General features: G+C 40.0%; 1 protein-coding gene across 1 annotated transcript in view; it reads left to right on the top strand.

Annotated features, from left to right (window-relative positions):
* Positions 1-602: 602 nt before the first annotated feature.
* Positions 603-16,439, top strand: part of CTDP1 (CTD phosphatase subunit 1) — a 750,130-nt gene continuing 734,293 nt past the window's right edge. The window contains exon 1 of the mRNA XM_053715845.1: positions 603-1,299. Within this exon, the coding sequence (XP_053571820.1) occupies positions 989-1,299 (311 nt within the window). The 5' untranslated portion in view covers positions 603-988. The remainder of the gene's footprint in view (positions 1,300-16,439) is intronic.

Below are 16,439 nucleotides of genomic sequence, written 5' to 3'. Positions count from 1 at the left end.
AGTGTCTGATAGCTTGACTACTGTTTTAAACCTGTCTGATAGCTCCAAAACAGTGTCTGATAGCTTGACTTGGATTTTTAAACTGTCTGATAGCTTGACTCCAGTGATTTTACCGGGGATAACAACCCAAAACATCCTTATAATATATTACTATAAAAAAGATAAAATATCACTCCAATGTGATTCATTATAGATGAACAATTAAACTAATTTTAGAAAATTAACATTTTCAACAGTTTTTATAGCGTTTCCAAATAATTTCAGGAACAAGATAAGGTTTGTGAAACTTTTCAGTTTCTATTCTACTTTAAACAATTCTATATACCAATACACAACGCTTCACAATTCATAGGCACTATTCGTAGCTATCTGGTCGCGAAACTAGAAGCAAATATATAAATAATGAGATGAGATAATAACTGTACACGTTTAAGCACAACTAGTTTGTTACACGTGTATGTATAACGTGTAGTACTAGTAATTACAAACTTCGTGCTTACAGACATATAACTGCCTCTAGTAACATGGCGCCATTAAGGGGTTGTTCTAGCAAACTAGACGTTCAGTACGTTTTCTGCTGACGCAATGCGCCTCCCCTTGTGCCCGCCCCTGTACGCAAGATAATTCACCAAAGCGGGAAGACGGTGAACCTTATCCTTGCGAGAGTTTCCCCTCCTCCTATCGCCATCATCTCTAGTGTGCGCACCGATAGGTGAAAGAGGGCGTGGCCCGGGAACTGCTAGCCAGCTGCGGAAAATAAGCTCAACCTCCTTACTGGCTCCTCGCATAGCGCGGCCTTCTGTTTACAAGTGGGCCGCACCCCCTCACATGGACCCCTGAATGTACCTAGCTGTCAGATACAAATCCGCGACACGCAGACTGCTCCTCCTTCGTCCGCGTCACGTGGTGGCTCCGCGCAGTGCCGAACTTGTTGCCATAGAAACCGCGGGCTATAGGAATCGGTCGGCCCCGCGGGGCTGCCAAGGGGATGTTAAACATGCAGCAAAGAATACATGATGAGCCTGAGGTGCCCCGACCACCGGGCCAGACCTGTGAAGTGCGGTACCCGGGGCCCCGGCCTTTGCGCTTGATGGAATGGAAGGTTTCAGTGGGGGGATCTGTGCAGATCGGTTCAGTACTGGCCTTAGGAGTCTCGATCCCTGGTGCGGATGCCAGAGAGCAGCGTGTCCACGATGAATCGGGAAAGCCACACAGAGTGCCAGAAAGGAAAGTCAAATCAGATCGGGCTGGAGTTGTGCTGGAGCTATGTGTGCAGCCGGGGCAGGTCATCTGCACAGGGTAAGGAGCTCAGCGAGGTTCTTAGTGACAGCCAAATTAGGGCGTATAGCCTACTGTAAGCTGGTGTGTATGAATGCTTTTAGCAATGTTTTGGTAAGCATGCCTGTCCTTGTGTGCAAAACATAAGCACCCTTTATTTTTGTTCTAAATCTCCTGGCTTTGGATTGAGGAGTTTTACAGGAGAGGAGTTTGTTTTGCTCGCTGTGTGCTGTTGTTTACACGTGCGTGTCTCCCCTCCCACACTCATCTGACACATCTGAACGTCAACTCGCAATGCAGTTAAAGGAGAAAGCGTTTATTGCTTCATTCAAGTCCACGTATAATGGGCACGTTAAATGTTTGCATGTTCTGAAATTAAACATAGCATGTTCCTGAAGCATCGCTTAGCTCCTTGCTCTGGCAGCGTGATGCTTCAGATTCACACTTATCCATGGCAACAGGTACCTGGTAGTATGTTTCCACACAGAATTTTTTTTTTTTTTTTTTTTTTTTGGAACAGGGGTGACAAAGTAGTATTAGTATTGCCTTTTATTTGCATATTGTAATATGGAAGTCAGTAGGATGCTGGGGTTTTAGCATTATGTATAATGCTATATTGGCCTTGTATGCATGCCCACCATAGCTGGTTGTTATACAACACAAGTAACAATCATCACCTGTGTTAATGCTGAGAAGCCCCACTTCACCTAGGATTGACATCAAAACTTTTTTCTTTTAATGCTGTATTTGTTACTTTAAATGGACAGTAAAGTCAAAATTAAACCTTCATGTTTCTGATAGAGCATGCTATGTAAAAAAAAAGCAAAAAAACAACTTTCCAATTTACATCTTATCAAATTTGCTTTGTTCCTTTGGTATCCTTTTGTTGAGTAAACTTGAGTAGCCTCAAGAATGTGCACATCTTTAACCCCTAGACTCTGTTAGGATGGTTAATGCCATCCTCCATTCGCTGGGCTTAACGCCTTTAGGACGGCATGGAAAAAATCTTCCTTTTTTTGGCTTCCTGGCTTTAGTTAAAGGGACACTGAACCCAAATATTTTCTTTCTTAATTCATATAAAGCATGCAATTTTAAGCAACTTTCTAATTTACTCCTATTATAAATTTCTCCATTCTCTTGCTATCTTTATTTGAAAAAGAAGGCATTTAAGCTTAGACGCCAGCCGATTATTGGTTCAGAACCTTGGACAGCACTTGTATATTGGTGCTGTCCAATCAGCAAGGACAACCCAGGTTCACAAAAAATGGTCCGGCATCTAAACTTAGATTCTTGCTTTTCAAATAAAGATACCAAAAGAATGAATACAATTAGATAGTAGGAGTTAATTAGAAAGTTGCTTAAAATTGTATGCTATATCTGAATCACGAAAGGAAAAAATTTGGGTTCAATGTCCCTTTAATGGAAAATCCGACTGGTGGCGTGCTTCACATCATAGACGGTCACCCATGATCCGTTCCTGACGTAGAAATCGCTTGATTTACTTTTTCAAGTTTATTTCAAGCAAACATTTGCCCCAGCATGAAAGGGTTAACACCTTGTGGCAGCAGTATTTGTAACAATGTTTCTAGTAGTGCTATAAATTGTTGCCCACATTGCTGCAATCGATTGCTAAAGACGTGCATGCTCCTGAGATTACCTAGTTTTACTCTTCAACAAAAGATACCAAGAAAACAAAGCAAGTTTGATAATAGAAGTAAATTGGAACATTTCTTAAAATTGTGTTCTCTTTCCAAACCACTAACATTACATTTTGAAGTTAATGTCCCTTTTAGATAAAATAATAACTTGTGTATTTTCAAACTAATATGAAACTTAGTAGCCTTCCTTATATGTATATGTATGTGTGTGTGTGTGTGTGTGTGTGTGTGTGTGTGTGTGTGTATGTATATATATATATATATAGCTGTATACACATATTATCAGACGATGGTCTTTGCAAATAACAACTCTCTAATAATAACTGGTTAGTTAGAATGTACAAAATCTGTTCATATACATAAAAAATCGCACATGCAAATATCACACATAAAATAAAAGCAGTAAAAATGTAAAATATATAAGGGGACTTCTCCCCAGAACTACTTGATCAGATCCGGAATCTTAGGGAATGGAGCCTGTCATAGGCTGAAACAAGTGTTCCAAGCTAGGCAACTGTAAATGGCTCTAGGCAAAATACCTCCAAATTAATAAAAACTCTTTGGGACACTATAACTCTATAAAGTATTCCGAACGTTACTGTATATCAACATGTGTCCTGTGACCACACCTCCTGTTTACCTCTCTTTGTACAGTCTAAATAGGGTGTGAATAGTTTAGATACTGTAACCGTCATTAGCTGTGTTACCTTCTTCGCCGTTTTTCTTGCGTCTCACCTCAAGTCCCAGGTTGATGACGTCTCTGTCGATCCCTATTGGTTTCTGATTTGCGCAAGGCTCTTTGCTGGTGGTTTCTTCAGTCTGCTATGGAGCGATCCTCTATCCCTTGCACTTTAGATTTAATGTACACAAGAACTTGTCCTCCTTTAATAGCAGAAACCCAAAACGAGATGAAAAGTTCCAAAGTGTCAGTGCACTTTCGTGATAACTGATAAGTAGTTTATGCCAGTATACCAACCGACACTGCCTCAACGCATTTCACCCGTATTTGGGCTTTATCAAGATGCTAATGACAGTGTATTTTAGATTTAAATACCCTTTCCAGCACTCTCATCGGTTTGGTAGTTATCCCCAATTATGAAGGTGGTATTGACTGTAAAGGAGATATCACACTGAACCTTTAATGTCCAGTTGTTATTTTTTGATTTGCTATAATGTATAAATGATTAAAAAACAGATCCTTTCAGGCACAGAAAATATATGCAGTGTTTCTATCGATATTAAAAGATAACATTAATTGCTAGATATAAACTTTATAGATATATTAGCCTAACGTGAAACCGGAAGTTGATAAACTCACTTCCGGTATTATGAAAAAAAGAGAAAAAAGGCAATTACTAAACAGGGTATTTAAAGACTTTCATTGTAATGTAAAACCAGTCTTGATAAAGGTCAGTGTATGACCGAAACGCGTCGACTGGTGAGTGATACTCTGGTAATATTACTTATTTTAAACTATCTACACTATTATTGATTTCTTTTTGGCAGAAGGAATTATCTCTGCAGCAAGTTGAAATTATCGTTTGGGCTACTGCATAGAAGACATATTGCACCTAACATTGGGAGAAAACCACTACACATATTATCACAATCTGACATTCACTATTTGTTGTGTGATTGTTCACACTTATTCAGAACTAAGTTTTTTCGTTTTCTCTTTTTGCACTTGGAAGTTTTCCACTATGGAACATTTTTTATAAAGATTTGATATTGGATTGTATTTGCACAATTGTGAAGACTGCATTCTGACTGTCCATTGTTTATCTAGACAGATTGTATATACAATCTGCACTAATCAAGTTTTTGTGTGCACACACTGTTCTTTGCTTATCGTTTTTTTTATGATGTCTTTTCACTATTGCTATTTTTTTTATTTTTTTTTTGTTTTTGACACACAGAAGTTTTACATCATCTGCATTTTTCATCTCACAAAGCTTATTTATATTGTAATATCACCCTTCACGGAGGCAACTAGTTAAATTCTTTGTTCATATAAATTACTAATTGGAAAGCCACACTAATCAATCACTTTGATATAAGGTTCAACATATGGAGATCATTAGCTAAACTCTCTGATCACACAAATTACTATTTAATAGACACCTGTTAAAACACTTTGATATAAGTATCAACTGACACCTTATACCACAATTAGTAGGACCACTGCTATCTCACCTCCTTGGGTCCATAATATATATATTTTTTTCCCAGACTAAACCTCAGCAAGACAATTGCACAATTCTATGTTGTTAACCTGCCACTGTTGAACAACATTGTGAATCACCCAAGAACTTGGGCTTTTTATACATTGTGAAATCTTGGATCCTTGATTTATTTGTTTTATTTGCCATTTTATGTACCAAATTCATGTTTTATGTATTATATTTGTATGAATAAAATTTCCTGCACATATGGTTTCATCTAGACCTTGCCATTGTTATTTGGCGCTCTGATATATTTCTGATTTTTCTGTTATATTGTACAAAGCAGAGGTAGCGCTAGAAAGCATGGATAAATAACTATATTTCTCTTGTAAGGTGTATCCAGTCCACGGATTCATCCTTTACTTGTGGGATATTCTCCTTCCTGACAGGAAGTGGCAAAGAGAGCACACAGCAGAGCTGTCCATATAGCTCCCCCTCTAGCTCCACCCCCCAGTCATTCTCTTTGCCGACTCTAAGCAATCGGAAGTGTAAAGTGAATGTGGTGTTAGAATTGTAGTTTTTATTTTCTACAAGCAAAAGTTTATTTTAAATGGTACCGGTGTGTACTATTTACTCTCTAGCAGAAAGGAATGAAGAGTTCTGCAGGGAGGAAGATGATTTTAGCATGTTGTAACTAAAATCCACTTTTGTTCCCACATAGGACTGAGGAGTGCAAGAAAACTTCAGTTGGGGGGAACGGTTTGCAGGTTAGGCTGCAATAAGGTATGTTCAGTCATTTATTTCTAGACAAGACTGTGAATAATGCTAGAAGAGACTGATAATATCCCCATGAGGGAAGGATAAGCTGTATTCAGAGACTAAGTATGGAATTACATAACAGGGCTAGTTTATGCTGGTTGACACTATTTAATGGCAAACGGTTTTTATTGAAAAATTTAGTTTTTTGAGACACTTTGAAGGTTCCTTTTGGGTTTCTTTCAGGGGTTATTATCCACATGGCTATTACTAAAACACTTGGGAGTGATTATTTAGGCCTCACAAGCACCGGAGTGAGGTGGGAGGGGCCTAATTTCGCGCCTCAGATGCGCAGTTAATTTGACTAAAAGTTCAGGTTGCTTCACATGGAGGGTCCTGCTGCAGTTTGAGGGCCTATAAGAAGCTTTTTTTCCCCACAAATCTGGTCCTAAGGGGGCAGGTAGGGCCCCAGCAGAGCTGTGGCAAGGTGCTGAAGTTTCTTTAACAGTTTTTTTTTTTTTTTTTTTACTACTGTCGATCCGGTTTGGGCATTAAGGGGTTAATCGTTTATATTGCTAGTGGTGCAATCTTACTAATGCTTTAGGTACATACTGTAAAAAATTCGAAAAGTTTGCTACATTTTTTCACTGTTTTTGCAAGATTGTGTGCCTTTTTTATTTCTTAAAGGCACAGTACCGTTTTTTTCAAAGTGTGTTTTTACTTGATTAAAGTGATTTCCAAGCCTGTTTATATTACTACTAGTCTGTTAAACATGTCTGACACCAAGGAAAGTCCTTGTTCAATGTGTTTAGAAACCATGGTGGAACCCCCTCTCAGAATGTGTCCCACATGTACTGATATGTCTATACACTTTAAAGAACATATTGTTGCACTTAAAAATGTGGCCCAAGATGATTCTCAGACAGAAGGTAACGAGGTTAGCCCGTCAACCTGTCCCCAAGTGTCACAACCAGTTACGCCCGCTCAAGCGACGCCTAGCACCTCTAGTGCGTCTAACTCTTTTACCTTGCAAGACTTGGCGGCAGTTATGGATAATACCCTCTCAGTGTTCTTATCTAAACTGCCCGTGTTACCTGCAAAGCGTGATAGCTCTGTTTTAAGAACAGATTCTGAGCATTCTGACACTTTAGTAGTCGTATCAGATATACCCTCACAACGCTCTGAAGTGGGGGCGAGGGATGTGCTGTCTGAGGGAGAAATTTCCGATTCAGGAAAAGTTTCTCCTCAGATTCAGATACGTTGGCTTTTAAATTTAAACTAGAACACCTCCGCTTATTGCTCAGGGAGGTATTAGTTACTCTGGATGACTGCGACCCTATGGTGGTTCCAGAGAAATTGTGTAAAATGGACAAGTACCTAGAAGTTCCTGTTTACACTGATGTGTTCCCGGTCCCTAAGAGGATTGCGGATATCGTTACTAGGGAGTGGGATAAACCAGGTATTCCCTTCGTTCCCCCTCCTGTTTTTTAAGAAAATGTTCCCCATATCTAATCCCATACGGGACTCGTGGCAGACGGTCCCTAAGGTGGAGGGGGCTGTTTCTTCACTTGCTAAACGCACAACTATACCTATAGAAGACAGTTGTGCTTTCAAAGACCCTATGGATAAAAAATTAGAGCGTTTACTTAAGAAAATTTTTGTTCAACAAGGTTTTCTTCTCCAACCTATTGCGTGCATTGTTCCTGTAACCACTGCAGCTGCTTTCTGGTTCGAGGCGCTGGAAGATGCGCTTCAGACGGAGACCTCATATGAGGACATTATGGACAGAATTAAGGCTCTTAAGTTGGCTAATTCTTTTATCACAGATGTCGCTTTCCAACTAAGTTAGCGGCAAAAAATTCAGGTTTTGCCATTTTGGCGCGCAGGGCGCTATGGCTAAAGTCCTGGTCGGCCGATGTGTCGTCAAAATCCAAACTCTTGAACATCCCTTTCAAAGGAAAGACCCTCTTCGGGCCTGAATTGAAAGAGATTATTTCAGAAATCACTGGGGGAAAAGGCCATGCTCTCCCCCAGGACAAGTCCTTCAAGACAAAGAATAAACAAAATAATTTTCGTTCCTTTCGGAATTTCAGGAGCGGTCTCACTTCATCCTCCCCTGCTGCAAAGCAAGAGGGTAACACTTCACAACCCAGGGCAGCCTGGAAACTTTACCAGGGCTGGAACAAGGGTAAACAGGCCAAGAAGCCTGCAGCTGCCTCCAAGACAGCATGATGGGGTAGCCCCAGATCAGGGACCGGATCTAGTAGGGGGCAGACTCTCTCTCTTCGCTCAGGCCTGGGCAAGAGATGTACATGATCCCTGGGCCTTAGAGATTGTATCCCAGGGATATCTTCTAGAATTCAAGGACTCCCCTCCAAGGGGAAGGTTCCATGTTTCTCGTCTGTCTTCAGACCAGACAAAGAAAGAGGCGTTCTTACGCTGTGTAGAAAATCTACATACAATGGGAGTGATCCGCACAGTTCCAATTGCGGAACAAGGGCTGGGGTTTTACTCAAACCTGTTTGTGATTCCAAAGAAAGAAGGAACTTTCAGACCAATCCTGGATCTCAAAATTCTAAACAAATTCCTCAGAGTCCCATCATTCAAGATGGAGACCATTTGGACAATCTTACCAATTATCCAGGAGGGTCAATATATGACCACCGTGGATTTAAAGGATGCGTATCTGCACATTCCTATCCACAAAGATCATCACCAGTTTCTCAGGTTCGCTTTTCTGGACAAGCATTACCAGTTTGTGGCTCTTCCTTTTGGGTTGGCCACTGCTCCCAGAATTTTCACAAAGGTGCTAGGCTCCCTCTTGGCGGTTCTGAGACCACGGGGCATAGCAGTGGCGCCTTATCTAGACGACATCTTAATTCAGGCGTTGACTTTCCAAAGAGCCAAGTCTCACACGGAAATTGTAGTGGCCTTTCTGAGGTCTCACGGGTGGAAGGTGAACATCAAAAAGAGTTCTCTCTCCCCCCTCACAAGAGTTTCCTTCCTAGGAACTCTAATAGACTCGGTAGAAATGAAAATATTTCTGACGGAGGTCAGAAAGTTAAAACTCTTAACCACTTGCCGAGCCCTTCATGCCGTTCCTCGGCCATCTGTAGCTCAGTGCATGGAGACAATCGGGCTAATGGTAGCGGAAATGGACATAGTTCCTTTTGCACGGATACACCTCGGACCACTGCAACTATGCATGCTCAAACAGTGGAATGGGGATTATGCAGATTTGTATCCTCAAATATAGCTGGACCAGGGGACCAGAGATTCTCTTCTCTGGTGGTGGCCTCAGGATCACCTGTCTCAGGGAGTGTGTTTCTGCAGACCAGAGTGGATCATCGTAACGACCAACGCCAGTCTGTTGGGCTGGGGCGCAGTGTGGGACTCCCTGAAAGCGCAGGGTTTATGGTCTCGGGAAGAAGCTCTTCTCCCGATAAACATTCTGGAACTGAGGGCGATATTCAACACTCTCCAGGCATGGCCTCAGCTTGCTGCGGCCAAATTCATCAGATTTCAGTCGGACAACATCACGACTGTAGCTTACGTCAATCATCAAGGGGGAACAAGGAGTTCCCTAGCAATGACGGAAGTAACCAAAATAATCAGGTGGGCGGAGGATCACTCCTGCCATCTCTCAGCAATTCACATCCCAGGAGTAGATAACTGGGAGGCGGATTTTCTAAGTCGTCACACTTTTCACCCGGGGGAGTGGGAACTCCACCCGGAGGTTTTTGCCCAGCTGACTCAGCTATGGGGCACTCCAGAATTGGATCTGATGGCGTCCCGTCAGAACACCAAGCTTCCTCTTTAAGGGTCCAGATCCTGGGATCCCCAGGCGGTGCTGATAGATGCTCTAGCAGCGCCTTGGTCCTTCAATCTGGCCTATGTTTTTCCACCGTTTCCTCTCCTCCCTCGTCTGGTTGCCAGAATCAAGCAGGAGAGGGCTTCGGTGATTCTAATAGCGCCTGCATGGCCACGCAGGACCTGGTATGCAGACCTAGTGGACATGTCATCTGTTCCACCATGGACACTACCAATGAGGCAGGACCTCCTAATACAAGGTCCTTTCAAACATGCAAATCTAATTTCTCTGCGTCTGACTGCTTGGAGATTGAACGCCTAATTCTATCAAAGCGTGGTTTCTCTGAGTCGGTTATTTATACCCTGATTCAGGCTAGAAAGCCTGTCACCAGGAAAATCTACCATAAGATTTGGCGAAAATATCTTTTTTGGTGCAAATCCAAGGGTTACTCATGGAGTAAGATTAGGATTCCCAGGATATTGTCCTTTCTCCAAGAAGGGTTGGAGAAAGGATTATCAGCTAGTTCCTTAAAAGGACAGATATCTGCTTTGTCTTTGTGTAAAAAAAAAAAAAAAAAAAAAAAAAACGTCTGGCAGAGGTACCTGACGTTCAAGCGTTTAGTCAGGCTTTAGTCAGAATCAAGCCTGTTTATAGACCCGTCGCTCCGCCATGGAGTCTGAATTTAGTTCTCAGTTCTGCTAGGGGTTCCGTTTGAACCTCTACATTCTATAGATATTAAGCTTTTATCTTGGAAAGTTTTGTTTTTGGTAGCTATCTCTTCTGCTCAAAGAGTTTCAGAGTTATCTGCTCTACAGTGTGATTCACCTTACCTGGTTTTCCATGCAGATAAGGTAGTTTTGCGTACCAAACCTGGTTTTCTTTCTAAGGTTGTGTCTAATAAGAATATTAACCAGGAAATTGTTGTTCCTTCTCTGTGTCCTAATCCTTCTTCGAAGAAGGAACGTCTGTTACACAATCTTGATGTGGTTCGTGCTTTAAAGTTCTATTTACAAGCAACTAAGGATTTCAGACAAACATCTTCCTTGTTTGTTATCTATTCTGGTAAGAGGAGAGGTCAGAAGGCGACCGCTACCTCTCTTTCCTTTTGGCTGAAAAGCATCATCCGTTTGGCCTATGAGACTGCTGGCCAGCAGCCTCCTGAAACAATTACTGCTCATTCTACCAGAGCAGTGGCTTCCACATGGGCTTTTAAAAATGAGGCTTCTGTTGAACAGATTTGTAAGGCAGCGACTTGGTCTTCGCTGCATACTTTTTCCAAATTTTCCAAATTTGATACTTTTGCTTCTTCGGAGGCTATTTTTGGGAGAAAGGTTCTACAAGCAGTGGTGCCTTCCGTTTAAGGTACCTGTCTTGTTCCCTCCCTTCATCAGTGTCCTAAAGCTTTGGTATTGGTATCCCACAAGTAAAGGATGAATCCGTGGACTGGATACACCTTACAAGAGAAAACAGAAATTATTCTTACCTGATAAATTACTTTCTCTTGTGGTGTATCCAGTCCACGGCCCGCCCTGTCATTTTAAGACAGGTGGTTTTTAATTTTAATCTACAGTCACCACGGCACCCTATGGTTTCTCCTTTTTCTTCCTAACCTTCGGTCGAATGACTGGGGGGTGGAGCTAGAGGGGGAGCTATATGGACAGCTCTGCTGTGTGCTCTCTTTGCCACTTCCTGTCAGGAAGGAGAATATCCCACAAGTAAAGGATGAATCCTTGGACTGGATACACCACAAGAGAAAGTAATTTATCAGGTAAGAATAAATTCTGTTATGTAGCGGTGTAAATATACAAAGTATCAATTCAAATAACTAAAAAAAACAACTGTACTTAAAGGGACAGTCTACACCAGAATTGTTATTGTTTAAAAAGATGGATAATCCCTTTTATTACCCATTCCCCAGTTTTGCATAACCAACAGTTATATTAATATACGTTTTACATCTGTGATTACCTTGTATCTAAGCCTCTGCAGACTGACCCCTTATCTCAGTGCTTTTGACAGACATGCAGTTTAGCTTAACAGTGCAGACTCCTAAATAACTCCACGGGAGTGAGCACAATGTTATCTATATGACACACATGAACTAGTACTGTCTAACTGTGAAAAACATTCAAAATGCTCTGAGCTAAGAGGTGGGTTTTAACGGTTTAGAAATAAGTTTGAGCCTAGCTAGGTTTAGCTTTTAAAAAATACTACCAAGGGAACAAAGCAAATCTATACTATAATTGCGTTTGTAATGTCCGTCGCCAGTTGCGCACGCATCCTCAATAGAATGTTGACAGCGCAAGGACAAAAGAGTTCACCTGGATGCTGCAAAGCTGCATCCAGGTGAAATCCGAAAATGGCCTGCCATTTTCGGGATCCACCGGGATGCAGCAAAGGCAAATGGAGCATTACAAAAGCAACAACTAATCGCCTACTTTAAAGTATTTATAAAAAAAAAAACCTAACCGTCCGCATCAAGTATAAAAAAACAAAAACAAAACACCGGCCGCACGAAATATAACAAAAAAAAATCCTACACAAAGTATTAACCCCTAAACCCCACATAGCAGTAAACCTATTTACCCTATTAACCCCTAAACCGCAAAACCCCTACATCGCAATAAACCTATTTAACTTATTAACCCTTTAAACCGCCATAACCCACAACGCAAATAACTATTTAAATATCTAAGTACAGTACACTAACACCTCCTAACCTAATACCCCATTAAATAAACCCATATTACCTAAACTAATACATTCTAAAGTTACAAAAAAAAGCTAACATTACAGAAAATAAAAAAATCAATTTACCAAATTTAACAAAATTAAACCTAATCCCTATGAAAATAAAAGAACCCCCAAAATAAAAACACCCCCTACTCTAAGAATAAACTACCAGTAGCCCTTAAAAGGGCTTTTTGCAGGGCATTGCCCCAAGATAATCAGCTTTTTTTTCAAGAAAATACACAAAGCCCCCCCCTAACAGTAACCCCCTCCCCCCCCCAAATAAAATAACCTAACACTAAAAAACCTAAACTACCAATTGCCCTGAAAAGGGCATTTGTTTGGGCATTGCCCTTAAAAGGGCATTTAGTTTTTTTTCTGCCCATCCCTAATCTAAATAAAACAAATCCCCCCCCCCCCCCCCCCCCCCAAAAAAAAATCTTTAAAAAATCCTAAGTCTAACCCCCAGGCGGTTCCTGAAGTCCGGCGGAGAAGGTCCTGTTCCAGGCGGTGAAGTCTTCTTCCAAGCGCAACCTCTTCTTCTTCCAGGAACATCCTGCACGGAGCGGAGCTGAAGACTTCAGAGCTGAAGACCGGCGACTCTGGAACATAAGACCGGCGACCGCGGAGCCATGGAGTGTGGAGGATCCTTTTCGTACGATCTCCGCCGTACACTGAATAATGAATTAAAGGTACGCGATTAAAGATGGCGTCCCTTGAATTCCTATTGGCTGATTTGATTCTTCCAATTCAAATCAGCCAATAGGATGAAAGCTACTCAAATCCTATTGGCTGTTTTTAAATTAGCCAATAGGATAAGAGCAAGTGAAATTTTATTGGCTATTCAAATCAGCCAATAGAAGGCCATTGCATAAACACTTAAGCATGTCCAGGCTTTTTCCTCGGTTTGGGAATCATGTACTGACTTGTTTTAAGTACAGTTGTTTTTTTAGTTATTTGAATTGATACTTTGTATATTTACACCGCTACATATATAGTTATTTATCCGTGCTTTCTAGCGCTACCTCTGCTTTGTACATTGTGGTTAGTAGTTCGAACTGGAGGGGTTTAACTGAGGTTTAGCAGGATTGTTCTTTTTCTCAAGCGCTTTTTTTTTTTTTCTATTTTATTTAATTTGATGCTGTCTGAGAGGGACAGTGCTGTCAAAAGTGTGCTCTCATGCCTTCTTGTAGCTGTGTAGTGTGTGTTTTTTGTTTTTTCCCCTGATAACCGAAGTACATTATTATTATTATTATTATTATTGTTATTGTTATTGTTATTGTTATTATTTGTTATTACAGTACATTTATGCTGAAGAGACACGAAAGTCAAAACGTTAATTCAGACAGAGCATGCTGTTTTAAAGGGACACTGAACCCAATTTTTTTTCTTTCGGAGCATGCAATTTTAAGCAACTTTATAATTGACTCCTATTATCAAATTTTCTTTGTTCTCTTGCTAGCTTTATTTGAAAGACATCTAAGCTATTTTTTTGGTTCAGACCCTGGACAGCACTTGTTTATTGGTGGGTGAATTTATCCACCAATCGGCAAGAACAACCCAACAACACAGACACACACACACCAAATTGTTAAAGGGGCTTTATACTAAAACAGTTTTTCCCTTAATGTGTTTCCAATTACTTTTTTTTATCAACTATGGAGTATAAAATGTATGAGATTTGCTTTTTAAGGTTAATTTGTGTATATGAATTAGCTGATTTGTGTTTTGAAGCCACAACCTAATAAAATGGGTTGAGCTTGTAGGTATAATCATATCCCCAGAGGCAGAACTTTTCTCTACTTTCTGTAATGAGATTTTTTTTTTATTGAAAAATTTTCTGCAGTAAAAATGTAGTTAAAAATTGCTTACAAGAATGTCTTACATTCAGGAGTCATAGCTTTTACAGACCAGGAAAGCCTGATGCGGAGCAGCGCTGAAAAGTTAAATCGCTAACTAACAGTTCCTGCATGTGTCCTATTCTTTCTGCAGACATGCTGCATTTTCTGCAATGACATCTCAGATCACTGCATGTTCTGCCTTGGGGATCATATCTCATTACTTTATCACATTATGTACATATACATGCTTCTTTATCTTATCTGTCAGTAAACCAAACACCAATACTTAGAGAACAACGGAAAATGAACATTTTATTACCTTATCTCTTCTATACCCCACTTGGAGTGTAACATTTTTTTCTGCTGGCTGTGTTTATACAGCTTATCTATAGCTTGGACCTAAGGCCAGAAACTTTCAGGATAGTTGGGGATACCACAGACTAAAACGACAATTTTAAATGCCAATATAAGGGTAAAGGAAATCATTGTAAACGATTTAATATACTCCAGCAGGTGAAGTGGATCATTGGGAACAAATTAGAGAACATTTTTGAGTGAACTGTCCCTTTAAACTCTTTACCAGAAATAAAGATACCATAGTGATTTATCTCTCTGATTGCCAGAAACACAAATGGTCAATTGGGTTAAATTACATCTGTATTGATCTAGTAATAATATCATTATTGTTTGGTAGACAGTTTTAAAATTCTCAAAATGCAAATCTACCCTCAAATATTTACTTGGTTTCTAAATACGATAACATTTGGTGGTGGGGTGGATTGTCGTATAAGAGAACAGGATTCACAAGTATAACATAAGCAGTAGACACTTAAAAAAATACAGATCCCATCTGTGAGACTTCTGTCTCTGGAGACAATGGAACATTTGTTGTTTTCATTTATCCCTTTGAGAGTTGATAGTAACAAAATGATCTATAATAATCCAAAAGAGTGAACGTATTTGAACACTGATGTGTAGTACTATAAAGTAAACTAAAGTAGGTCTGGAATATGAATACCTGGTGCAATGGAACAAATAAACAAATAGCCCTTGCAGGTTTATTGGGAAAAGGATGAGGTGTAGTCAGTCTCTTGCCCTTTGCGTCATGTACCAGTAGAGCCTCTTGGCTGTTGCATCTCTAGTATTGTTTTCAGGCTTGAAGCAAGTCCCTGTCCACTGGTAGAGCTGTGGGAATTGTTGTTATTAGTCATTGAAAAAAACGCCAAAACATTTAATAAACTGTTGTGCTCCGATATGCACCCTTAAAGGGACATGAAGCACCTTGTAAATTCAAAATCTGTTGTCTTTCAATAAATTAACATATATCAGGCAAGTGTAAATATTTTTTTTTCCTTTTTCGATGGCTAACCTTCACTTGCCTTTTCTGGAATAGCCAATCCAGACTTGTTACTGGAGTAGGTAAGGAGGCTAACCATCATCATTTTGTTAGGGGAAACTGGCATTTAGACAGAGCATACCATGTTAAACATCTTCCAAATTACTTCTATTATCAAATTAGCTTTTTGTTCTCTTGGTAGCCATCATTGAAAATCATACCTAAGTAGACTTAGGAGCAGCAATATGTTCAGCTATCTCCCAGCAGTGTATTGCTGCTTCTTCAACAAAGGATACAAAAAAATAGAGAAACATACAAGATAAAATAAGTAAGTTGGAAAGTTATTTAAAATGTAATACTTTATCTGGATCATACAAATCACTGCTGACTCTGACAAGGTGGGGTGTTTGAATGCTGGTGTTCAGAGAACTCATATGTGCGAATGCTGCTGAGAAAAAAAAAAAATAAAAAAAAAAAATATAAAAAATATATATATATATATATATATATATATATATATATATATATATATATATATATATATATATATATATATATATATATATATATAATTTTTTTGCATAATTATACTTTTTAATGCATGAATCTGAATTGAAAAAACTGCAAGCCAATAAAATTAAATAACCACACTTTCTCCAACATTGGTGTGTTCGGTCCACGGCGTCATCCTTACTTGTGGGAATATCTCTTCCCCAACAGGAAATGGCAAAGATTCCCAGCAAAGCTGGCCATATAGTCCCTCCTAGGCTCCGCCCACCCCAGTCATTCTCTTTGCCGTTGCACAGGCAACATCTCCACGGAGATGGTTAAGAGTTTTTTGGTGTTTAAATGTAGTTTTTTATTCTA

The sequence above is a fragment of the Bombina bombina genome, chromosome 5, assembly GCF_027579735.1.
Source record: "Bombina bombina isolate aBomBom1 chromosome 5, aBomBom1.pri, whole genome shotgun sequence".
NCBI classification, from domain to species: domain Eukaryota; kingdom Metazoa; phylum Chordata; class Amphibia; order Anura; family Bombinatoridae; genus Bombina; species Bombina bombina.
This window is presented reverse-complemented; position numbering and strand designations above follow the sequence as displayed.